We start from the raw sequence: 27,181 nt of genomic DNA on the forward strand, positions 1-27,181 counted from the left end.
TTGGAGGAGGCCGCACGTGTTGCGTTCTCTAAGCAAAGTGCGGCGAGCTGATCCGCTCTCGGGTTAGCGCTGCCGGGAATGAAACCCTCCGCCGCGATTGGCTTCGAACCATCCGAGCGCCGGCTCGCGATTGGTCGCGGCGGCGGCGGCGGCGCGTCGCGCGTCGAAGCACCTGCTTCTTCGATGCCTTCTGGTTCGGGGCGAGCGGCGCATGCGCGCGCGGCAGTTGAGGTGATGCGCTCTGGCAGGCGGCCGGGCTTTTTGCTGGGGAGAGATTCTGACGGGACCGTGCTTCGCGGACGGTAACGGCTGCGTGGCCTTTCCAGGGGGTCGTAGGTGGGGGGCGGGCGCCCTACTCACGGTTCCGCGCGTTGCCGAGGGCCCCGAAGCCGCGAACGACGGGAGGGCGGGTGCGGGTTTCCTCAGAAAGCCCTTCGCAGAAGGGGCTTCCTCCATCCTTCTCCCCCCCCCCCATCCCTCCGCCTTCGGGCTCAGCCGTTATTCTGCCGTTGGCGTTTGAAGGTTGCGAGGCTTCGGCGCGAGCCGGCTGCGCTCTCTTTCGCGGGGAGAGAGGTGGGAGAAGGAGGAGGCATCTTTCCGCTCGGCCTCGTCTTGCATCCCCGTCAGCCCCATGGCCGCAGGGCGGTGCGGAGTCGCCCCTTCTCCCGGCGGCAGCACTGCCTCCGTTGGGGACGGGCCCTCTGGGGGGAGACGCAGAGATCAACACCAATTAAGCCTTTGGGCTTTGGTAGCCGAGGAGAAGGACGCCCGGGTGGCGGCGGAGGCAGCTGCTTGCTGCTGCTGCTGCTGCTGCTGCAATAGCAGCATCAGCGGAGGCTTCGCAGCCAGGACGACCCGAGGTCTCCATAATTACCTGCCTGAAGCGGGTGAAATTGTTGCTAATTGTAGCTTCAGCGCCTCATTTCTACTTGTTTGTTTGGTATCATCAAGCAGCCAGGAAGTCCTAAACAAATGGTGGATCCTAAACAAATGGTGGCAGCAGGTCCCACAGATGGCAGACCTGCTTTGGGGCACTGGAGAGATGCACTGTGACGATTTAGCCTGTGGTGGGTCAGTGTTGGTTTGGAGCCAGAATGTTGCATTTTTCTTTGTGTTGGACTGGGACCAGGGTTTAAATGACTCCTCAAGAATTTCACTCTATGACCTTGGCCCAGTCACATGCTTCTAGCCTAACCTATATATCTCAGAAATATTGTGATGTGTTTTCCTGAGCGCCTTTCTGGAAGGGTAGGAATATATATATATATATATATATATATATATATATACACACACACACCCATATATTTACTGATGATGAACTCTGTTCTTTGGACAGTCTGTTCTTGTGTAGCCAGAGCGTACCTCCCAACTGTCAATATTTTGCAGGAAGAATTCAAGCACATCCCATATTTTTAGGTTGGTGTAATTGAAGCGGATTAAAATGCTGTCACGATACTGCAGCAAATCCACTAAAAAAGAAGTTTTTACAGTTAGGAATGTAAAGTGTGAGATGAATGAATTATTTATTGGGAAGATGTGTCAACAGCACCCTGCAAGCAAATTGGGGTGAATGCTCATTGACTTATGACAAACCCTGTAAACAAATAAGAATGAATGCTCAATAAAGACCAAATATAGAGAATACATGTATAAGCTTTGTACAATCAAATCGTGGTGAATAGTGACTAAACAGGTCATCTGGAGGAGCCCAAAGAGCATCACGTGTACAATGAATTATTGGCAAACTTGGGGAAGTCCCAAGATTTGCAGTAGTACAAAAAGCCTTAAGGAAAATACTTAAGAGAAATCCAAAAATGAGCCCAATGAGGACTGACCATGCTCAATGAGCATGAAATGCTTGCTGACCATAGAAGAGGGGAAACAGAATATAGTATATGGGAAGAAGGCATGGTTGGCTAGCTGGAATTGTGAACAGGAATGTTCCACGCTGCTTTTTTGTTGCAGGATACACTTTTTATTTATGAAGATCTGGCATACTGATCAGGTATCACTATAGTAGTTATCCTAGGTTTTTGTAAAATTACAGCATAGAGCCACACGAAAATGGCAGTTATGAAAAATATCAGGGGATTCTGAAAACTTGATCTTGGAGTATGAATTTGGGTTTTAATATTGATTAGGACTTTCCCAATGCATTCTGATGCTTGAATTAGACAAAAATCCAAATGGTATTCTCAGGCATGCTAGTCATATATACTACCTCCCGGATCAGAAGCACCATTCTTCCGAATATCAGTCCTGGGTAGGACAGTGGGAGAGGGCCATTGCATGCCTATCCTTGTGGGCTTCCTTTGGTATCAGGTTGGCCACTGTGGGAGACCTAATTGTGTGCAAGATAGGCCTTTTGTCTGATCCAGTGGGGTTCTAGTGAAAAGTGGGTCCAATCCTTTGGGAAACTCACCTGGCAAGCCCCACTGTAAATGAACAGGGAGGCTTCTCTCTTGTCAGTGCCATGTTGGTTTCAGTTAAGTTTTGAGTAAGATTTCCCCCCCAGTTGATTGCATCCAATTTCTTTCATTTGGCACTTCTGTCATCCTTAATGGAAAGCAAAATCTGACAGTTGAAGTAGTCTCAACTGCCCTCGTGCTGGGTTAATCCAGTTCCATTTGCTTGTTATTCTGTTATTGAATTCTTACCCAAGCAATTAAGGGTAATAATATTCAGCACTAGTCCTGCTTGGAGTATAGAATAATGGAATCCTAGAGTTGGAAAGGACCCGAAGGGTCATCTTGTCAAACCCCTACAATGCAGTAATACTGCCCACAGCCATCCCTGGGTGGGTTTGACCCACCAACCTTCTGGTTAACAGCCAGCTGCGGGCTGTAGATTCACTGAAGTTAATGGGCATGACTAACTTAAGTACACTAATTTCCGTGATTCTACTTACTTGAATACCCCCCTAAGTTGTGTTCACCCTGAATTCAGCCCATGCTGGCACCTCCAGTAATAATAATAATAATAATAATAATAATAATAATAATAATAATAATAATAATACAGTGGTACCCTGCAAGACGAACGCCTCGCGAGACGAAAAACTCGCAAAACGAAAGGTTTTTTCGTTTTCGAGTTGCCTCGCAAGACGAATTTCCCTATGGGCTTGCTTCGCAAAACGAAGCTTGCCCCGGGGACAGCGGGTCTTCTCTTTTGAAGCAAGGGGCTGCGGGGAGATCGCTATCTCCCCGCAGTCCCTTGCTTCAAAAGAGGTCCGGGGGCAGCGGGAAGCGACGCGCTTCTTCCCCGCTTCCCCCGGACGTCTTTTGCAGCAAGGGGCTGCAGGGAGATCGCTATCTCCCCGCAGCCCCTTGCTTCAAAAGAGGTCCGGGGGCAGCGGGAAGCGAAGCGCTTCTTCCCCGCTTCCCCCGGACGTCTTTTGCAGCAAGGGGCTGCAGGGAGATCGCTATCTCCCCGCAGCCCCTTGCTTCAAAAGAGGTCCGGGGGCAGCGGGAAGCGAAGCGCTTCTTCCCCGCTTCCCCCGGACGTCTTTTGCAGCAAGGGGCTGCAGGGAGATCGCTAGCATTTTAAGCGACGCGCTTCTTCCCCACTGCCCCCGGACCTCTTTTGCAGCAAGGGGCTGCGGGGAGATCGCTTTTCCCGGTGCTCCGAAGCCGGGCCGGGGGCAGGGGACACCTCCCGCCGCCGCGGGGACACCTTTTGAAGGCAGGCGGGGGGGGGAGCAAAGACTTTCGCCCCCCCCCGCCCGCCTTCAGAAGAGGTCCAGGACCTCTTCTGAAGGCTGGCGGGGACAAAAGTCTTTGTCCCCCCTGCCTGCCTTCCCAGGGGCTTTTAAATCGCCCCGGACAGCGGAGAAGTCCTCCGCTGTCCGGGGCGATTTTAAAATGCCGCCCGCCAGCATTTTAAGATCGCCCGGACAGCGGAGAAGTCCTCCGCTGTCCCGGGGTTTTTTAAAATGCTGGGGGTGGGAAGAAAAGCCCTTGTCCCCCCCCCCCAGCCTTCAGAAGAGGTCCGGGGACAGACTGTCCCCGGACCTGGTCTGAAGGCGGTTTCCCTAGGAACGCATTAATTGATTTTCAATGCATTCCTATGGGAAACCGTGCATCGCAAGACGAAAAAACCGCAAGACGAAGAGACTTGCGGAACGAATTAATTTTGTCTTGCGAGGCACCACTGTAATAATAATAATAGTAGTAATAATAAGAGCAGCAGGCCAATGTGGGTGACACATTGAGGAAGGGATGCCTTCTTCAGTGTGAACTGTTGCACACAAAGATATCTTAGGTGGCATTTCTTTAGATGTCCCCATTCTCACAAGTGAGGCCAGTGAATGGTTAGGGGGAGTTCTTTTTTGTGGTGGTGCTTGACTCTTGAATGCCTTGTCCTGGAATGTTTTTTCATCACTGTGCAAATACATACCCTGCTCCCTGCAGGCCTTTGAAAAATGTGACTAAGCTTTTAGCTTTTATTCTGCTGCTTTTGATTTTTCTTCTAATCCCTTGCTGATTTTTATTGTTGGTTTAATTATGTTTTATTTATCTTACTTGATTATTGTTTGCCACCCTGGGAGCAATAATATTGAAGGGTGGATTATAAAACATTGTCATAGATACATAAAATCTTCCATGGTTCACAGTTATGACAACTTAAGAGTTCTTCTCCTGAGCTGCTAGACTATTTTTAATGTCTTTGCATATTTTTAGCTTGCAATTGCTAACCAGTTCATCAATCATACATAGATACTTCCAAAGGCTGCTATAAGCCTTGCTTTGCTTCAATCTTCCCAGTTATGTCTTTACCAGACCAAAATTTTGAAGTTTTTTTCTAAAATGCCAGGAAGTAACTAGCAAGCAAATCTATTTCTGCCAATGTCTGAATTAAAAGCTACAAAAAGTTATTTATGCATCTAGCTCTTTCTTTGACTTCTGTGTTTTTGTGCAAGTGATGCATGTCAGTGATTACACTGTTCTGGCATGTATGGGCTGGGCTTGATATGCATTTGTGGCCTATGCGTGTAACGTGGATCTTTGAAGGATACGATTGGTATGCTATGCCCAAAGATAGAGAGCAGATTTTTCCATGCAAAGAAAGACGCAGTATCAGAGAGATTAAAAACCAAAAAAGGAGATGAAGGTGCTCAAATAGAAAGCTAACTGTAGTATATTAGTATGCCGTATGTTGTATAATTTTGATGGATTGCTGTTCCAATAAGTAAGTGAAATAAGATTGTAAAATGGTCTTGTTTCTGAAGAAGAAATGTAAGCCAATATACTGGGAATGCTACAGCAAACATTGGGCTGGATCCAGTCTAAGAAGGTTGTGTTTGTAGCATAATTCTAATCATGTCTACTCTACTGAATGAGCATCAAAATCCTGCTTCTTGCTTATAAACCCCTAAACAACTCTAGACTAGTGAGCTGAAAAAAATCCTCCCTTCTACTGCCTAGAGAGGAAATTAAATCCAGTTAGTTTTGCCGTGAAATGATAATTATTGGCCAGTGGTAGCATGGAAATGGGCTTTTCACTGTCGGCCCCAATTTTGAACACCTTCCTTGCAGAATACAGGGAGCCCCATCAGTATTGGCATTTTTTGAAGACACACCTGTTTAGAGAAGCATTCTCTTGAACTTGAACTTCTTGGTGTCATCATTGTATTTTAATTGCTCTAATTGTTATGCATTTTAGCTACAGGCAGCTTCCTGTTTGCACAGTGAATGTGTTTCGGGATATCACCTACATTGGTGGGGCATACATAAGCCCGCCCTGTTCCACCTTTTCCAGGGCTGAAAATGGCATGTATGTCAGTTGCACACATGCCAAACACACACAAACAGGGAGTTGCCTGTAGTTTGTTTACTTGTATCTTTTAATTATAGTTGTTTTTGATGTTTGAATAGAACTGTTTTATTGTGTATTTTAATTATGTGTATATATTTTATAATTGATTTTATACTTTTAATGTGCTTAGAAGCCATTTTGGCATGTAAGCACTATATTTGTATACATCAAATAATAAGAAGTAAGTCCTGTTGAATTCAATGGCTCTTACTCCTACTAAAAGTGTTAGAACTGCAGCCTTAGTTCTGCTGGAATCAGTGTGATTCAAATTATCATTACTAAAGTGCAACTGCCTTAGTCTGTTTTTAACACCAGCTTGTGGCTTTGAATTCTTTTTCTTCCATATTTGCAGTTCTATTCCAGCTGTTATGAGCAAGCTGCCTTCCATTTTACCATTTATATTAATTTCATTTAGTGGATAGTTGACTAGTAGAAATAACAGAATGAATGTCTTTGCACTTTTGTACTCTGGCTTCTCAGATCGTATAAATCTTTTGCCATTTGCGTTTCTCTTTTATAGGTAGCCAGGATGCAATTCCAGTGGGATTGGCTGTGCTTCAGTGTCTTGCTGTTAAGTTCAGTAAGTGCAGAATCTGAAGATTCAGAAGTTGAAGTAGAAGGTTTTGACAAGAATTCAGAAGATACTAATGTTGAAAAAGGCAGCTCATCTCTAGAGGTAAGATTCCATCTTAAAGAAGACATTATCATTTTTTGCTTCTGTTGTTGAGAAGCAAAAAAGCTCTTGGTGAGTTTTGGAGATCTGAAATGGAAAACCTGCTCATTCCCACTGATATGAATAGCACCATGTGGGCAGGGCTTGCTGATAAAAGTGATGAAGCTCATAAAGTCATTCCCACTTTTGAGGAGAAGCCACATCAAATCTGTCATTTTTTTTGGTACTTGAGCATGAGTTCTGGAGGAAACAAATACAGTATAGCTGCTCATGCATTGCATAATCCATAGTGTGGTGTGGTGCCCTTCACATAGGGGTAGGGGGGGAGCTTTCTCTAGAGACTTCCTCTTTGTTTATACTTTCTCTGGCTCTTAATTTCCAATAGTCATAGTTCATATTATTTATAGTATTCAGAAACTTGGTTATTGTTGGGGTTTGGGGTGTATGTACTGTGGAAACTTGGTTAAGTGATTAAGTTCACCACAGAAAACACGTTTAGCCGAGCTGTCTTTACTAAGCCAACACCAGCATTCACCACTATACATAGACAAACTATTTACAGATGTTACAAGTAGTCTTTTCTCTCTGAGCCCAGAGAGGGTTCTTTGCTTCAAAGTTCTTGCTGTGTTGCAGTCCACAACCAAGTCCATGCAAAGTTATACAACCAATAGAGTTCTATGAGTTCTGAAGTCTGGCAGTTTTACAGATAAGAGGTCATAAGGTGCATTGTGGGGAATGAGTAATCTCCGCTGACTCGTGAGAATTAACCCATTAACTGCATTCCTTAACCATTCTGAGTGAAGAATCCAGAAGCTCATCAATGCATTTGAAGAAAGTTTAATGTAAAATGTGCTTATATCTATTGTATAATGCTGCCTTGTTTTTAACCACTGATGTGGTCTCCAAAGACAAATAGGAATTGTACTTAAGTGAATGAGCAGACTGCCAGAAGAGGGACAAAACTCTTGGCCCTTTCTCTTGCGCTTCACTGCATTGCTGGGCTATACATGGAGGAAGGCACTTTCTTCCTACCAAGCATAGAAGCCAAGTGAGTTTCTGGCAGAGGCATAGAGCATTTTATCCCTCTTCTGATAGCCCAGGAACCTGCAAGAAACCCACATCTTCTGATGTGGGTTCCTTGCAGGATGTGGATCCTACTCATCTAGCATAAAAACCCTGCAGACTGGTGGGGAATCCACTCCTTTGATTCCAATCTGTTGTGTTTTCTAGCCTGAAATTTTCTGCCAGTCTGCTTTTTTATTATTCATAAACCTATTTTGGGACGTGGGTGGCGCTGTGGTCTAAACCACTGAGCCTAGGGCTTGCCGACTGGAAGGTCGGCAGGTGAGCTCCCATTGCTCGGTACCAGCTCCTGCCAACCTAGTAGTTCGAAAGCATGTCAAAGTGCAAGTAGATAAATAGGTACCGCTCCTGTGGCAAGGTAAACAGCGTTTCTGTGTGCTGCTCTGGTTTCACCAGAAGCAGCTTAGCTATGCTGGCCACATGACCCGGAAAAACTGTCTGCGGACAAATATCGGCTCCCTTGGCCAGTAAAGCAAGATGAGCCCCGCAACCCCAGAGTCATTCGCGACTGGACTTAACTGTCAGGGGTCCTTTACCTTTATTTTTAAGCCCATTTTACAAGCTAAATATAGGTGAGTAAAACAGTTTATTAGGTAGTAACTTTTGGGTGCAAATTTGCAGAACAATTTTCAGATTGACGTATTATTAGCACACACCTGCTTTTGAAAGACTTAATTCCACAAGCTATTGTACATCAGAAGTTCTGCTTCTGCAGATCAGAATTTAACAACTCTTGGACACTCAAAACCTTCTTGTTTGTTTTGTGCAGCTTATGGGTTTGGCTGATTATGAAAACTCAATCTATAACACATAGATTAGTTATTTTCAATTAATGCAATAAATATAAAAATATTTAATTGATTTAAAACTCAGTGCATTTTACTTGAATGTGACTATTCAGATTTTGAATGTATTTTTATAAATATTTGGTAGGTTGAATACAAGACGCCAGAGCCTACTGGAGAAGTGTATTTTACTGAAACTTTTGATGATGCAGTGCTGTCTGGGTAAGAATATTTCAAAGGAAGCATTAAGTCCATGCAGTATGATTAATTAAAGACAAAAGCTGGAAAGCTTAGCTTGTTCTAATTGGTTGCATCTCTGGAGCTGACTGAGGACTCCCAGGTAAGTTCCACCCTCTGTTGTGTGTGCAGGGCAGTCCTAACCCTACCTGGTCAACTCCCCTGGCATCACCTCCCCAGCTGGGATTGGTTAAATATCTGTGGTTAGGCAGGAACATCCAGGTATCCAGCTTGGGGAGGCGAAGTCAGTCTGTAGGGCCAGGGGGCTTGCCGCGACCATGCAAAAAGTGCCCCCCATTTGAAGTGGGGAGCGGTCATTATAAATGTTTGGTAGGTTGAATACAAGTCTGGGTAAGAATATTCCAAAGGAAGCATTAAGTCCATGCAATATGATTAATTAAAGACAAAAGCTGGAAAGCTTGGCTTGTTGTAATTGGTTGCACGTAGGAATACCTATTCAGATTTCCTTATTTGGACTGGTGTTTTAATCTGTTGGGAGGTGATGCTAAATACTACTTATAGAAATATGATAAACATACTTAGTATAGTATGTCATATTTGATTTAAACTGTTAAATGTTATTACTTCCTGAAAAGAGAAATAAATGTTCAATTTTAGTAAATACTTATAGACAAAACTTTTCAAAGAGTAAATTAGGATTGCAGTATTAGTAGATAAATTTATTAAATTGGTAAATCCATTTGCAATCTAATAAAAAAGTGTCCCAAATTGGATTTTAAAAATTAACTATTTTAATCCAAACATTTAAAAATAAGTGGAAAGAGGGAGCCTTCTTAGATGCATTCTACCTTTGCACAAAATGAGACTGTCCTTCCCCTAGCAGTCTTAAATCTAAAAGAAGTGACATAAAATATGGGAGTTAAGAAGAAAACTAGAAATTCAGTTCTTGAGGTTGCATAGTTACTATAATGACTAGCTTGAATGGAAATAGTTCAGGGAGACAAGAAGCCAAGCTGGTCTCTCAGCTGTGCCAGTTGAATGGGCCCTGCTTTCTCATCTCTCTGCTCCAACCAGATAGAATGGCTGCTAGAGGGAGGTTCGTCCCACTCTGACACGCTAGTTTTCTTACTTGCAAGCAGTCTTTTGCATGAAGGAGCATTCAGAAATGGAATCCTTCCCCAACTGCAGTCTGAAGTGATACAAAGCTTTTATTGCCTTAGGATCCTATCACCTCATTCTGCTGAATTTGTAAAAAGGTAAAGGTAAAGCTACCCCTGCCCGTACGGGCCAGTCTTGACAGACTCTAGGGTTGTGCGCTCATCTCACTCTATAGGCCGGGAGCCAGCGCTGTCCGCAGACACTTCCAGGTCACGTGGCCAGTGTGACGAAGCTACTCTGGTGAGCCAGAGCCGCACACGGAAATGCCGTTTACCTTCCCGCTAGTAAGCAGTCCCTATTTATCTACTTGCACCCGGGGGTGCTTTTGAACTGCTAGGTTGGCAGGCGCTGGGACCGAGCAGCGGGAGCGCACCCCGCCGCGGGGATTCGAACCGCCGACCATACGATCGGCAAGTCCTAGGCGCTGAGGTTTTGCTGAATTTGTAAACCAGGCCTAAAATTTCTTTTATCAAGTGTCAGCTCTACTCAATATCCCAGTAACACCCTTACTCAAAATTGGCATAATATTTAACTGAAACATTAAATTAATTAACAATTAAGCAAACCCTTTGCACTACAGAAACTTGGTGTGATCTGGTCATACTTCTGTCTTAACAGGTGGGTTCTGTCTCAAACCAAAAAAGAGGATACAGATGAAGATATTGCTAAATACGATGGTAAGACTAAAGCTTTCTGTTTTGATACTTGAGTGACTGGTATAAATTCTCTTCAATTTTCTCATTTCTGCTTTCACAGTTTTCTATTTTTAGTAACTATATTATCTTTTCCATTTAATATTTCAAACTAGCAGACTGAAAAAGTGCACAGATGCTTTTCACTATAACTCATTTCATGTAGCAATTAGCATCTATATATTTTTAGATGACACTTTTGACCAGAAGCACAAACATTTTTTTCCCATTGCTGTAAGCTAGAGATGGGAAACCTAGGGCCCTTCAGATGTTGTCAGACTCCAGTCAGTATAGTCTGTGATGGGGAATTGTGGGTGTTGTAGTCCAACAGTATTTAGAGGGCCACAAGTTCCTCACTCCTGATCTAAGCATTAGAACATAGAACACATAGTGACATTTTAGGTGTACATTAATTCCTTACCTCAATATTAACATAGCTCATATGACAGACCAGGGCTTAGATTGAAAACAAAAAAAGTAGATAGTTTTTCTACTGGTAGCTTAATAAATGTTTTGCAAGACTACACAAGAATGATGCTACAGAAAAAATATGCATGCCATCCTTTGAAAAGTAATCGGTTAGCAGCATGAAGGCTGTCAAAACTGTGTGTCTAGATGCTAGCAAATGGAAGAAAGGATTAGGAATTCCTAAAATAACCATAATCCTCATTTCCTCTTCTTCTTTTAATGACTTTGAGCAATCAAAAAATATGGAGCATTCATCATGGCGAATCAATTGCCATGGTTTGAGTTACTATCATAGTTCCAAACTGTATATTTATTTCCTTTTAGTAAGAGCTTTTAATGATAGATAATGATGTAGGGAAGGGATAGTAATGGTGGTTGACTGTGTAATGGAAAGAAATATAGGAATCACCTTATATTGAATCAGATCATTGGTCCAACTAGCTCAGTATTATCTATGCTAAGAGTTTAAGACAAGAGTCTTTTCGAGCCCTACTTGGAGGTGCCAGGGGATGAACCTAGTATCTCATATGCAAAGCATGTGCTCTTTCATTGAACTGTTCCCTCAGATATTCCAGTGCAGTTTGTGCACAGTTAATCCCAGGCCAATGTTTTTCTAATAATCCATGCTACAGAGCACTAAATATATCTAGTAAGAATGAGTTGGACTAAATTCATAGGAATACCTTGTACCACACCATAATTGTGGTTTTGTTTGTACTTCTCTTGCTGTATTTCTTTTAGGAAGATGGGAAATAGAACCTTTAAAGGAAAACACAGTGCCTGGTGACAGAGGACTGGTGCTGAAATCAGTAGCAAAGCATCATGCGATATCGGCTATGCTAACACAGCCATTTATTTTTGATAGTAAACCACTGATTATTCAGTAAGTATATCCATACTCGGATGGTTTGCAAAGTGATTTTTTTTTTAAAAAAACCAACAGGATTCTGATTTGTAGAAAAAGGGAATGGGAAATCTGTGCCCCTTCAGAGGTTGCCTTTCCAACTCCTATCAAACCCAGCCAGCATGGTCAGTGGTTGGGGACGATAAGAGTTGTAATCCAACAACATCTGGAAGTCCATCGGTTCCCAGTTGCTAGTATTTAAGCATAATAGCAATTGTTTCTCAAATTTTCAAAACTAAAATTACTCAGCCATAGGAACAACTGGGGAGGAGCAACTAAGAATTTTGCACACAGTGGCTGAAGTATCTGAAAGCTAGTAGCTAAGTGAACTTTTAATTAGTACTTGTCTCCAGAAGACTATTCTTGTGTTTCTGTTGTGCAGGTATGAAGTGAATTTTCAAGATGGCATTGATTGTGGTGGTGCATATGTTAAACTTCTTTCCAAAAGTGATGACTTGAATCTGGTATGTAGTAATTGGGAGAGAGAGGTATGATCAGACATGTTTCAGTGTTGGGAAGGAGAGTGCCTAAATCTTTGGGTTCTTATACCAGTTGTTGCTTGGATATGTCCCAATATTTATAAGGAAACAGGTGACATCTGTACCTAGTCCCAGATTATCAGTCTGAGAAAAAAGTATTGTTCATGTAAAAAAAAACTGACAGCAAGGCAGCAAGTGACTGTTCAGCAGTGGAGAAAACTCTCACAAGAAGTGTTGGACTCTCCTTCCTTGGAGATTTTAAGCAGCAGTTGGATGGCCATCTATCATGTATGAGCTAGTTGAGATTCCTGCATTGCAGGGAGTTGGACATAAATGACCCTTGGGGTCCCTTCCAACTATACAATTGTATGTCTATGATTTCCTAAGGTATAAGATACCCAGCTCATAAATAATAGGTTAGGTATATTTTAATCTTTGTAAGTGACGTGCCTAATACAGTGGTACCTCGTGTTACGTACCGTCCCCCTTGCAAACGCGCTCTGCTAACCCGGAAGTACGTCTCCTTGTTGTGAGGTTTGCCCCAGTATGCGAGCGGAAGTCATGCTCCAGTGGCGCACACGCAGCAGGAGGCGCCATTAGCGAAAGTGCGCCGCATGCTATGAGTGGTTCCCAGTTATGAATGGACCTCTGGAACCAATTAAGTTCGTAACCGGAGATAGCACTGTATTCAGTAGTTCACACATATTTGTGCACTCAGCGAATTAATATTGATGGGTCTTCATAAATTTCTTTTGTTGGAATATTGACTATGTATCAGTATTTTTATATTGCTCAACAACCCTATTCCTAGAACAAATTACAATGTGGACTATGGGCTCATCCACACGTCCTTTTGTGCTGCTTTTTCTGGGCACAGGTCCAGGATTTCTAGGTCCATGTCCATGGGGATTATTTTGTCACATGGACTTCGCCAGGAAAACTCACTGTTTACCACTGAATTGAAACAAATGGCAGTTGGGATTTCTCTGGGTTGCTGTTTGTTCTGATTCAGCAGTAAACAGCAGGTTTTCCCATGAAAGCAGTGGGACCAAAACAAAAAACCACTCAGAGATGGACCTAGAAATCCCAGACCTGTGCCTAGAAAGCATGGCACAAAAGGAAGTGTGGATGAGGCCTGAAATTGAAATACAGTGGTACCTTGTGTTACAAAATGCTTCAGAACGAATTAAGTTTGTAACCTGAGGTACCATTGTATATATAAAAGAACGCTTAGCAAACTTAAAATGCCACTGTCACAAAAGCAGCAAGATCATCTAAACTTGTTTCTTAAAAGCCTGGAAAAATAAATAGGTTCTTGCCTGTCACCAAAAAAGGCAATAAGGTACATGTTGGGCTACTTTACTGCATTTAAACTGCCTTTCCCCCAAGCAGCTCAAGACCCCCAAGGAGCTTGGTTCTACTGCCCTCATTTTTCCCCCTTGCAACAACTGTGTGAGCTAGGATAGGCTGAGAGACAACAATGTCAATCTGCCAAAAAATCTTTTCCTGGGGAAAAGTGGCAAGACGAGCAGAAGTGTAGATGAGCCCTAAGTGTGGTTTTGAACTTGGATCTCTCCAGTCATACACTAACCACCACTACTTATCTTGGTCTAGAACAGCATTAGTAGAGAGAGAAAATAATTTGTTTAGTGACTGAAAATGCAGCAACGTATTCTTTTTCAAAAAACCACTCATATATTAACATTTCCTTCTTGTTTTTGTAACACAAGAAAGTCTTTAATAAAAACTTTTTTAAATGAAAAAACCACAGCTTATGTTTTGTCTTATTTATAATCGTTCAAGCCTAGTGAAGATTTGGGTTATTCAAATCTTTCCTTGGTGAACAAGAAAAAAATTGGACTTGCGGTTCCAGAATGATTAGAGTTCATGCTGTATTAAAGTTGCTGCTTGGGTGGCTAGTTCTAAAGCTTTAGGAGCAGACCCAGTTATTCCCTTATGTATGTCAGAGCGGTTCTGCAAGCAAAATTCCTTGCTTGCAATAGGGCTGCTGATGAAGGGATGAGGATGGCGGCAGGAAACTCCTATGTAGCGAATGGAATGGAAAAAGGTCTGCCTGATTGTGCCCCAAGTATTGAAGCAACATCTCCATGACTATCTAATAATAAATATTGTAGTGGTGTTTCAATAAGGTGACATTATTTTAATGTGCTACCTAAGGTTGCAGTGTTAATTATATTTGGAAGTTCCAGTGGATGTTGAGGCATACTATCAGTCAAATTAGAGGAGGCTGTTTACTAGTTTAATAAGTAAGTAAAACAAATCTCCCCTGCCCCCTCTGGAATGTTTTCATCTTGTCCTCACTGCATGACCACTGTCATTAATGGCAGCCTGTCTCTGGGAACCATTCAGGTCTAGAAAACGGACTGAGGTCTGAAGATGAAATTCTGAGAATTAAAGCAGAATAACCTCTGGTATGAAAAGTTACTTCCACGTATATAACAGATATAGTTCAGAGGCTAATGCACTGCACACAAACTGAGCCTCAATACCATTATTTTAAATTGGAAGCAGCTTTGGGAAAAGTGTACCTTAGAGTAAAATAGTAGAGGTGGAAGAGTGCTTAAATCTTCTCCTGCTCAAAATTATGGAACATGACATCTTCCCTTCTCCACCCTGTTTTCAAAATCATGTGTCTCTCTACTTTAAAATGGCTTTGGAGCTCATTTACACATATAGGTGTGTAACATATTAGCTATTTGAACATCTATTTATTTCCCTCTGCTGTCAGAGACTGTAACTTAGAGGGAGAATAAAATACCAAACTTCACATGAAAACTGCAGAAGGACCTTAGAGATACAAGGCTTGTCTTTATGCTGGATAGTCTAAAACCAGTTCAGTGATTTTGATCTAATCCTGAATATTGGTTGGTTGGTTGGTTGTGCATACTTTTCCGTATTGTTCTGTGAGGGAACTAAGGTATGGTTTATAACTGAGAGCAATATTTCTTCCATGTCATATGTAGTAATTTATGGCAAAGTAGGAAATAACCAAACTGCATGCCAAGTGCCAAAGTAATGGAGTGCTAAACTTTTTTGCTATATAAACTAAGAACAGTGTTCATTTTCATCCTACAGGAATACTTCCATGATAGAACATCTTACACAATTATGTTTGGGCCAGATAAATGTGGTGAAGATTACAAACTACATTTTATCTTCAGACATAAACATCCTAAAACTGGAGACTATGAAGAAAAACATGCTAAACGCCCTGATGTAGACTTGAAAAAAATCTTCACTGACAGGAAGACTCATCTATATACTCTTGGTATTCTTAAATTTTTAAGTTGTTTAGAAAAATAAGAACTGAAAACATTTTACAAAGCCAGTTATGTATATCCATATTTTAAAGATGCTTTTAAGCTGTCCTTTCTGGGAACCCCATATGGTGTAAGTAGGGGGTGTCACATGGCATACTGAGGCAGATTTGGATAATAAATGGAACTGGTCTTATAGCAGTTCAAATCAGGGAACTTCTATAACTTCTTTGCATCATTCCTAACTGCTGAAATTGGAAGATATTTCTAAAACCATTATACTAACAGTAGTTTTGTTTAGTCATGAAAGCAGTGAGGTTTATTCTGCTATTAAAGCAGAATTGATAACTTACTCTAACCATGTAAAAATTATTTTTAAATATGGATAGGAAATTAATCAGTTGAACTGTCATATCTTATCAATTAAGTGCCTATTACAGACTTGTAAATGAGATCCACATACAACCAATAATGCTCTTGTTTAAGTGGCAGCCTTCATATTTTTTATTTTAATTCTAAACTTGCATCAAGGTATAAACCACAAAGGAAGTCCTGCATGTTCTAGGGTCCAACACATTCATTTTCATTTAGAATGAATCAACTTCTTACCCACTCCTACAGAAGGCTTTTGCCCTCTCCCACAATTAAGCCACATGGCCATGTCCTGTAACTCGTTTGTACTTCCATAGGGTTTGGAAAAGGAGCATGAAGCAAATGCATATGAACAGTAATCCGAGTGGTAGTTAAGGTTCCTAATTAGCCAGAATTTTACTCTCGACAAGTTGCCAGAATTACTGCTTGTTAAATAGGCAAAACCAGTTCAGCTACTTGCATGTACGTTCAAGCTGTCAATGGCATAATTGTGGTATGGTGACTTTTTGTAACATTAGTTCCTGTGCATGTGTTATAAAAGCTGTGTCCTCTCCAGCAAACGGTGCTGCTCCATGCAGAACTGCCCTGTAGAAATTGATCCGTGTAGGTGGCTGGCATGGTGCATTTTTTTTGAGACTCCATATGTGCCATCCCCCTATTCCCAATATAAAGAGCAAAAGGGGCATCTAGGCATGGCATATTGAATCCTGCCTACTGCTTACCTTCACACAGCCATCCCATTTTCTCTAGTTCTTTTATTCCAGTCAGTCTCACGTCTACTTTTGGGAAAAACTTTTAGCTATATCCTATATTAAAACATCAGAAGAACTCTCTATGTTGTTCACTTCAAATACGAGGACGGTTTAGTTTAGAGTGACTGAAATTCCTTTTAAAATGAAGTTTATTTATGAGAGGTTCCAGCAGTGCACAGATGAGAAACATGTAGCTCTCCAGATGTTACCTTTATTATATGTGTATTTTATTATATTTTAGTGCTGAAACCTGATGACACTTTTGAAGTGCTAATTGACCAGGCAGTGGTTGGCAAGGGAAGTCTCCTGGAGGATATGGTTCCACCTGTGAATCCCCCAAAAGAAATAGAAGATCCCAATGATAAGAAGCCTGAGGACTGGGATGAGAGAGCTAAAATTCCTGATCCTGAGGCTGTCAAGCCAGATGACTGGTAAAGAAAACCTACACTGTTCTCTTGCCCTTTCCCTCCTATTACCAAGTACATGGTATGCAAATTTTGTTGGGTTTGATTTTGACTTTATGTAATTGATCATTGAGTTGCTAAGTTGGTAGCTGAAATACTAATTCTGATGGGGAATCATTCATAAAGTAGAAGGGAAACCTCCAAAATATTTCTGTATTGTAAATTTGAATTAGTTTTGTCACGTTGAACCTAACTACCTTTTTATTTTTAAGTTTTCAAAAACATAGACAGGTTTTGTCTCTGAAATAATGTACCCTTTAGTTCATGCTTGGGAAGAACTTTACTAGGCTTTATCTATCATACTGTATTTTGTCCATCTCCTGGTAAAGTTGGTCTGTACTTTAAAGGAATGAAGATGAGCCTCCCAAAATAGAAGATCATGATGCTGTTAAACCTGAAGGTTGGCTTGATGATGAACCAGAATACATTCCAGATCCTAATGCAGAAAAACCAGAAGATTGGTAAGCTTTCTCTGCTTGTGGCAAAACTTTAGACAGGCTCTGATTTCTGTAGCAAATTAGACTAATAGGTCTAGATATTCTTATTCACGACTTGATTAGCTGTTTTGTTCTCCTGTGCTTTGGTTTATGAAATAGTTTTCTATCTTTGCACTGTTTTTATATTTTCAAAATTAAATAATAATATGTAAGCTGACTTGAAGACTAAACGAAGGTGGGATAGAATTTTTTAAACACTGAATGTGTTAAAATGTTAATATTGATACATCAAACAGTTGTCCCTAACCTAACCAGTATGTGCTATTTCACTAGATTGTGTGCTAGTTAGAGGCTAATTCTAGTCTGCAACTTCAAGGCCCGGATCTCAAAAGTATGTTTGCAACATCTGGTTTGAGTGTTCAGAAGCCATAGAATTGTAGAGTTGGAAGGGACCCTGAGGGTGATCTAGTCCACCCCCTGCAATGCAGGAATCTCAACTAAAACATCTGTGACAGATGGCCATCCAACCTCTTCTTAAAAACCTTCACCTCTCATGGGAATCTGTTCCACTCACAAATAGCTCTTACTGTCACTTATTTTCACATGGACCACAGTTTTTTCTTAGACAGGTAATCTGGGACTAGGTATAGATTTCACCTGCTTCCACTGTTGAACAGCTCTTACCATCAGAACTTTCATCCTGATGTTTAATTGGAATTTCCTTTCTTGTAACTTTAATCCATTGGTTTGGGTCCTACCCTCCATATGTATTTGGGGAGCTTAATAAATGTGTTGATGAGTGCCTTAAAAGCTGAAGCTTTTGACAGTTAGGAAATGACACTTGATTTTCAGGACCTAGACTGGTGCAAGATGTAGATCCACAAGAAAGGAGCGCATTTTCTTTGGCACTGTACTTGGAACCACATTTCAAGCTATCTGAAAATATAAGGGATTGTTTTGCTATTCTGTAGCCACATTTTTCAAAGAATGTTTGTTACGTTGAAATCTAGGAGATGCTTTTTCTTCTAAGCTACTAGAAGTAGTTTGGTGATAGAAATAAAATACACTAATTTACAGCAGGAGTTTGAACAGACGTGTTGATCATTTGTACAGGGATGAAGAGATGGATGGTGAATGGGAAGCTCCACAGATTCCTAATCCAAAGTGTGAGACTGCACCAGGCTGTGGAGTATGGGTACGCCCCATGATGAGTAATCCAAATTATAAAGGAAAATGGAAACCACCTATGATAGAGAATCCTAATTATCAGGTAATACTTATTAGGTAGTTCCAGATACTTCAGAATGACATGTGTGTTAATAAAATACTTTGTTCTTTTCATCTTACTGATTTTTGCTGGATAAATATAAATAGGGTTTAGTTTAGTTTTTTCTCTATCCATTAATCAGAATTAACAGGGTTGTTTTTTAAGAGATGCTGGAAATACTTTCTTAAACTGTAAACTAAAGTCAGTGACTTGAATGACCAATGGCAGTGGAAGCAAGTGTGTTGTGGAAGTGCCTATGCACTTTGAAGACCACAATCTTTTAACTGTGTTACCTGTTTTTAACAGATGTGGTATATTTAAGAAAATTCAATTATTTTTCAGAACTGAATCAACCTGTCTTGCTGGCCTATTTAATACTAAATGTCTATTTTAATGTGGTATGTTTTTATTTTATCTCTTACAGGGAATATGGAGTCCACAAAAAATCCCTAATCCTGATTATTTTGAAGATTCTCATCCTTTTCAAATGACTGCTGTTGGTGCTGTTGGTTTAGAGCTTTGGTCTATGACATCTGATATTTACTTTGATAACTTCATCATCTGCTCAGAAAAGGAAGTTGCTGATCGATGGGCAGCAGATGGATGGGGCTTTAAAAAATTGGTTGCAAGTGCTAATGAAGTAAGAATTTACTATATTTTGTTGTGCCCAAATACACAATGTTGCAAAAAAAGCTTTTTGTCTTAACCTTCCTATATTAGGATTGTTGTGAACCTGAAGGTGTTTGAAATACTTGTAAATATTTTTTACAAACCAGAATGACCTCATATGCAATGAAATTATTAACGGTTATGGGTTCAGTTGTCCCAGGGTGTTTCATCTCTTTACCTCCTTCTCAATTCATTAAATTATATTTAACTTAAAATATTAATCGTCCAATTCACTCCTATTGAAAGTAAAGGCAAATGAAATTCCCAAACTAACTGGTGTGCATTCTGTCCCCAGGAACTTACCCAAATAGAGTAGGAAAAACACTACCATGTTGTTTCAATCCATGTCATTGTATCATCAATCCATGTCATTGTATCACTTCCAAGAGCATATTGTGTGGTTATACCACTTCTGTTTTTCCTTTGGTACAAAATATAACCTACAAAGGACTGCAGGGAACCATTGGACCCTGGATGTAAATGTTACCTTCATTCTTTTCCAAGTTGATTTTATGTTGACACAGGAGCTGACACTCATAATGCAAACTTGCAGCTGTGATTTCAGGCAAGAGAGGACTATGCCCCCCCCCAATGTTGTTGGACTCTTTTCCCATCAACTCCAACAAGAATGGGCAGTGGTCAGGAATGATGGGAGTTGCAGTTCCAAAATCTGGAGGGTCATGGGTTCCCCATCGCTGACAATATGGGCATTTGGAATTTTTTTTCTTTTTTATCTTATGGTAATATACTATGATGTTTGTGATAGGCCACATTTTTAGAACAATACAGTGATACCTCGGGTTACAGATGCTTCAGGTTACAGATGCTTCAGGTTACAGACTCCGCTAACCCAGAAATAGTACCTCGGGTTAAGAACTTTGATTCAGGATAAGAGCAGAAATTGTGTGGTGGCGGCAGCGGGAGGCCCCATTAGCTAAAGCGGTGCTTCAGGTTAAGGACAGTTTCAGGTTAAGAACGGACCTCCAGAACGAATTAAGTTCTTAACCCAAGGTACCACTGTATCAATAAAACATCCCCCTCCCCCCGAGTTAAACTAAAGTAATTTTGCAGTTAGTCATTATTTCTATTTCCAGCCAGAACTTTAAAGGGGTCTTTTCAACCATAATAGCGGATTTTGGCAGGGTCAAATATAGAAAAGAAAGCCCTAAAACTCTAATTTTCAAAGGTTGAGTCATAATGTCATAGCTTAAAACTTAATGGTTGTGAATATTTTGTGGTTTAATTTACTGTTTGTATGAAAAATGTAAAACCCCCAATAACTTAATAAAAGTACATGATAGAACTGTGAAGATGCCCATGCTAGAAACCTGCTCACATGCTCCATTATCTGCCTTATGTGGTGTTCCCTCTGTTAGCTCCCTTGACTGTGTTTGTGGGTATGTTTTACGGTAGTCACATGACATTCAGTTTGGCTACTTCCAGCTAAGGCTCTTAGTGCAGTGTAGTTACTCAGGGCTGTTTGCAGATCTCCAGGGCCTTGAACAGCTTCCTTCCTTTGTTGCTGTTTCCTTCATGCTGTTTCGGAAAAATACCTTATGGCAAGCTCTATAATGTGTGTTTTCTTTTCTTCCATCCAGCCTGGTATGTTTAGTCAGCTGGTGACTGCTGCGGAAGAACGTCCATGGCTTTGGGTTATTTACATCTTGACATTAGCACTACCTATAGGATTGGGTGTACTATTCTGCTGGCCATCCAAGGTACAGGAGAAACTAATCTGATATCCTCTTTTTTTGCATGCTGCTTAATGTGCTTTCTATCCAAATATTTTTTCACTCAAAAAATCCATTGGGGTGAGAGGGAAGATGAAGTTGGCAGACTTGCCTCAATGGTGGGTGGATGTTAAAAAAGGGGGGGCTATCAGCTTTTTTTGCATGATTGTCCTTCTATTTTAGAAAATAGATGAAGATATGGACTACAAAAAAACTGATATAGCCAAGCCACTTACAAAAGGAGGACTAGAACAAGAGGTACAAAGGAAAGATGAAGACCTAGAAAAACCAAATGAAAATGGTGGTGAAGACGGTAAGGGATTTTAGCCATACCTATTTAAAAAACTGTAGTAATCAATGCTGAAAAATGGTAGCTAAATGAAAAAACAACAACAATGCATTTCATAGCACTTTGTTTTGCTGTCTGAAATTGCTGCTTATACTTTACAGCACTCAAGATAAGTGTATTTTTGTTTCAGCAAGATCAAAATTGTGTAGTTGTGTCTTGTAGCTAACTGCTTTCTTAGTTAGTTCTTTCCTGCATTCCAGACTCTTGGAATTGAATATTCTGTGTTTTTTATCCCTAATCATATGACACAATTTATTTTCATATTTGGGAGTATTTTAGCTCTTTGCTTGATTTTTAATTTTTTTTTAATTCTTTGCTTATAAATTGCAGAATGATAGCTTGCTCTCTTAATAGCAATTTGTCATACCAATATTTAAATTGGTCAGCTAAAGCATATGTCAACAACTACATTGGGGTAGGGAATTGCCAGTCAGACAGGTGTTGCTGGACTGCTGTTCCCATCATCCCTGAACATTGGCCATGCTGGCTGGGGCTGATACAATCTCTTCTTTTTGTCTTTGTTACATTTATACCCTAGCTTCCCATTTTGAGATATGCCTAATACAACCTACTTAAGAATCCTCAGGAAAAAATAAATGTTGATTTTCATCTTAGTGACTAAATATTTCTCAACATCTAAGACACTAATGGCGTTTTTCCACTGAGGGCTTTGCAGTGAATCACAGGTACCTACCCTGGTTCCAAGCAAAGGAAACTCTGCTGCTGAAGCAGAACCTCAAATATTCTTTGTTTGCTTTCCTGTGACCTCTTTGCAATCCCATGTATGGAATTGTGAATGCACCGAGCATGGTGTTGGGAACATGGGAGTGGAATTCTTGGAGGAGAATACAGATTATTTGGTCTGTCTTCTGTCTCCCTTTTAATGATTGGATCACTTTGTAAGTTTTATGCTGGAATTTCCAGCATCTTGTATAAAGAAACTGAGATGTTGAACTTCTACATATTTTGGAGATACTCTTTTTCTTTCACTACATTAAATTATGATTAAAAGCATTTTTTCTACAGTGGTGCCCCGCAAGACGAATGCCTCGCAAGACGGAAAACTCGCTAGACGAAAGAGTTTTCCGTTTTGGAGGTGCTTCGCAAAACGAATCTCCTATGGGCTTGCTTCGCAAGATGAAAATGTCTTGCGAGTTCCTGCGGGTTTTTTTTCCTTCCCCCCCTTTTTCTAAGCCGCTTATCTGCTTATCTGCTAAGCCGATAAGCCGCTAAAAGCCGCTAATAGCGCTAATCCGCTAATCCGTCAATGGGCTTGCTTCGCAAGACGAAAAAACCGCTAGACGAAGAGACTCACAGAACGGATTCTTTTCGTCTTGCGAGGCACCACTGTACTTGCTATAGGTGGAAATGGTGGTGGATAGAAATAGTAACACATTTCAGCAAGAACAACTTGAGAGAACTGGAGTATTTTCAACCCACAAAAATATAAAGATTTATCCCTATTTACTAAAGGGTGACAGCTGACCTCAGTCATACTCAGAGTAGACCCATTGGAATCAATGTCTATTTCAGTGGTTATGGGTGTGCTCTGAATATATGCTACTACCATTGGATGTTGCTGGAAAGGTGTTTGTTTGCTTTTCTGAATGTTACTGTTATTATTTTGTTAATTCAGAATGTTACCCAATAACATTCTTAATTTGAAAATGTATTGTAATTTAAACTCAACATTTTTCCTACGTCTTCATGAAAATGAGAGAGATACTTAGGTGCTTGTTAAGAATTCACATTGATCTATTCCAATAACTTGCCCATTATGGATACACAATTTGCAGCGCTGTGCAGCTCCATTGTTGACATGCTTCACCAACACAGGCCCTGTGGTTTCTTCTTATTGTTAAGGGTTTATCCAACCAGTATGCTCTTCTGTGCCATTGCTGTATTTTAGCCTTTAGAGAGCTAAACTGAATAACCGACTTGTGTCTTAGAATATGAAGGTGGTGAAGATGAAGAAGATTATGAGGAAGAAAATGAAGGTGGTGAAGGAAGTCAGGAGGAAGAAGTTAATAAATCAAATAAATCTGGCTCTGAAGAAGATGAGGTGAGCTTTCCAAGAATGAGATAATATACAAAGATTATTCCATGTTGCAGCTGTGTCAAAACATGGGGTATAATGGCAACTTTCCCCCATGGTACTAATACAGGGCATTTTATTTTCAATCTTGTGGAACTCCTTCCCAACTGACATCACAAGCCCCTTCCCTGTTGAACTTCAGGCACTAGGTGAATACTTTGAATTTATTTAAGCAGGCATTTAAATTAGACTTTTCTGATTTCATTGATAATTTAATTGGGTTTTTAAAACTGTGTTAAGCAGTATATAAATTGTTGAAATAAACATAAAACAATAATACAGTGGAATATAGAATTGTTCTGGCTTGTGAGATCTTAATTGTCACTTCAGTGCTGAAATTCAAATATTTTCCCATATATTTAAGGCATCCTAAATTGTTTTGCTGGGTATTTGTGTAATTGTCATAGTCTCGTAATTTTGATTATTATTATTTTTAATACAAGCAGTTTGCTATTGATCTTATTTGGAGGTTACCATCTCTATATGGCATATTCTATCAGGTCAGAAATTGGGTTGAGGGCAGTGGCTTCAAACATGATCTCCAGCATCCAAAGCTAGCCTCACAAGGCATTTGTGTGCAAGCATTCTAGGATAGTCATGTAGGAGTTCCTCAGCAGATAAATCAATTTGGAAAGGTTTTCATGCAGATACATTTGGGAGGCAAGCTTCAACTCCCCCCTCCCCCAATCTGGTTTATTTCAAGAAACTGACGCTTAGGAATATAGGTGTTAAGTTGTAAGAGAAACTGCATCCATAAACTCAAGTGTTCGTATTCCCATTTTATTATGTGAAGAAAGAACAAACATAAAAGCTAAAAACTGAGTACTTTGAGAAGCAAGCATGGGCCTGAATCTGAGCAAAATTAAGTTCCCTTAAGCCACTGAAATCAGTCAGCTTAATTGTGCTTAACTCCAGTGGATTCAACAGTTTAGACATTGTTTGGGTAGAGAATATGAACTGTATCATATTTTGGAAAGATGATTGCATCTCTCTCCCCATCCCCACCCCCTGCAGATGAAAGAAGCAGATGAAAGCACAGGATCTGGTGATGGGCCGGCAAAATCAGTGCGTAAAAGAAAAGTACGAAAGGAATAACTTGTTTCCACCTAGTATTGACAGGTCCAGGTTACAGAACATAGGCATGCAGTTTTCACTTGCCTAACAGCATGCAAGTTGTTGAGTCTTAAACCAAAAGACTGAACTCAGCTTAGACTCCTCTGTTTCCATTCTCCAGACCATCTTAATCTTGTCAGACTTTTCCTTTATTCTGAAGAAACGCTCCGACTTGTGAAGTTACCTGTTTCCTTTACTTCATAGAATAAAAAATGGTGATATGTCTGATTTATTGTAAATATTATTTGACGTTGTTTAGATAATAAATATTTGGAAATGATTCGGCTTCAAAATATTACCCTTTTTAAACCTCATGTAAATGGGATTTTCCAGCTTTAGCACAAATTACACTTTAGATAAAAGGCATGAACAGTAGATGCAACAACCACTTGGATGCCTTGAAAGAAGAAATGACTGCCAACTCTTTGCTGAGCTGAATGCAAGAACTGTTTTGGCTCTTTTTTTATATCAACCTTTTTTTCCTTTACTGCAATGTCAACCTACAGTTTGTGCGTCACATGTTAGTTTGTGTTAGCAGTTGCTGCTGTTTTTGTTTTACAGAGAACTGCATTGTCATAATAGCATGCTTTACATTTAAATGCAAAAATGTTAACTCTATTCAAGTACAATGGTGTACAAGAGAATTTTTCACATTTTTATAGTTTCATGTTTCAAGCCAGAATGGCGTAACCCGTTTACAAAATATTTGCTAAGTGTATATTGCCTCCTGAATAAAACTTTTAATATAATCTGTTCTGCTTAAGTTAAACTCATTAATCCCTGCATTTTTTGGAATGACTGAAATGTCTCTCCTTAGAAGTAAACTAGTAAATATATACTGTAACCATAACATTCTATATTCAGCATAGCCCTCAAATGTTACTTTTTAAAAGAAGCTATATGTACACCTCAATGCAGGCAAGTTCAGAGAGGATTGATTTAAATCCTATTTTCCATTGATACTACATTTCCTAAGAAGTGGTGCAGATGTGACCACTAAATCACCTGAATACACCACCATTAATTCTTACTGTAGTTCAAAAATAGTTGGATGTTTGCATGCTTTACTTTTCCCTGCTAGAGGGAAAATCCTATACATAAATCCCATTTCATTCAATGAAGCTTGCAAATGGGTATTAGGATTACAGTCTAAGTATGGGAATATAGGAATATGGATTATTGCAATGTTGCTACTTTGTTTCATTATCCTAACCATTGAGACCAACTATTGCTGAGAAACAACTTCTCTTCCCTGTTAAGAGCCTATTCTCATAGTACTATGATAGTGGTGGGTAACTGACAAGCTGCATACTTCCTGTTCAGATAGGGGGCACAAATGCAAAGTATCTTGAGGACTAGTCTGTTTTCCATTAGACAAGTGGCGAGAATAATATTTAACTGCTTGAATGGGCTCAGTAAATACACATCTGATGCTGCAACATTACTGAAACCAATAAGATATAGGTGGAAGACCAACTGAAGCATCATGCAAGACTGGAATATCAGGAGCAGAATGCATGTTAATGAGTCATTTAGCGATCAGGTGGGCAGAGGGCATTCAGTGAGTATATATCCGCAACAGCTAGAGCCCCGAGTTTAGCAGAATTGCTGTATCAGGTAAGTATACTACTACTTGGGGGAAGATATTCATTCCTATAATTAAATGGCAGCAATGGTCACTATCATTTTCAAAATCCCAATGAGGCATTCCATATTAAACCTAATAGTATGGACCAGCTATATGCATTATAGTTTAAAGTGGTCCCTTGTGTCTAAACTACAAAGTGGCAAAGGTAGACACAAAGAGGACAGAAGGGCAGCTCTGATTTCTTATAGGAGCCAATTTTTTTGCCTACTTAATGCAAACTACTAATGGTACAAAGCATACCACTTTACAACTATGGCACATGCTATAACTAGTAAAACTTTCAAAAAGATTCTAGTAACAGACCAAATGGGAGAAACTTGAAAGCTTTTATTTCATACAAGTTCCAAAATACAGCACAACTGTTAGTTTAACAAAGGCCACAGTAGTAAGGTTCTTTACAGTTACAACTATCTAGGACACCAAAATTCAGCATTACATTAACAATCTTCTACCCAATCATATCAAGATGGCACCTTCCCACACACTAGTGTGGGAAGAAGTTCCTACAAAAAGACTAGGTGGTGTATTCCTTGCATGTGTACTACTTAGTAGAATAGAATAGAAACATAGAAACATAGAATCATAGAGTTGGAAGAGACCACAAGGGCCATCGAGTCCAACCCCCTGCCAAGCAGGAAACACCATCAGAGCACTCCTGACATATGGTTGTCAAGCCTCTGCTTAAAGACCTCCAAAGTAGGAGACTCCACCACACTCCTTGGCAGCAAATTCCACTGTCGAACAGCTCTT

At 40.4% G+C, this 27,181-nt stretch overlaps 1 protein-coding gene across 2 annotated transcripts; it reads left to right on the forward strand.

Moving 5' to 3' along the window:
- Positions 1–179: 179 nt before the first annotated feature.
- On the forward strand, positions 180–25,532 carry CLGN (calmegin). 2 transcript variants are annotated; one of them, XM_081208518.1, is made up of 16 exons: positions 580–1,071; positions 1,969–2,008; positions 6,338–6,493; positions 8,507–8,580; positions 10,333–10,391; positions 11,616–11,757; positions 12,161–12,242; positions 15,354–15,546; positions 16,901–17,090; positions 17,471–17,584; positions 18,674–18,830; positions 19,252–19,467; positions 21,095–21,214; positions 21,410–21,539; positions 23,525–23,637; positions 24,685–25,532. In XM_081208518.1, the coding sequence occupies exons 1-16, from the start codon at positions 632–634 to the stop codon at positions 24,763–24,765; spliced, it is 2,307 nt and encodes a 768-aa protein (XP_081064644.1). In that variant the 5' UTR covers positions 580–631; the 3' UTR covers positions 24,766–25,532. The 2 variants fall into 2 exon arrangements, with proteins under 2 accessions (XP_081064645.1, XP_081064644.1); XM_081208519.1 differs by lacking the exons at positions 580–1,071; positions 1,969–2,008 and adding an exon at positions 180–302.
- The last annotated feature ends 1,649 nt before the right edge of the window (positions 25,533–27,181 follow it).

The sequence above is a fragment of the Podarcis bocagei genome, assembly GCF_964188305.1.
Source record: "Podarcis bocagei genome assembly, chromosome: 9".
NCBI classification, from domain to species: Eukaryota; Metazoa; Chordata; class Lepidosauria; order Squamata; family Lacertidae; genus Podarcis; species Podarcis bocagei.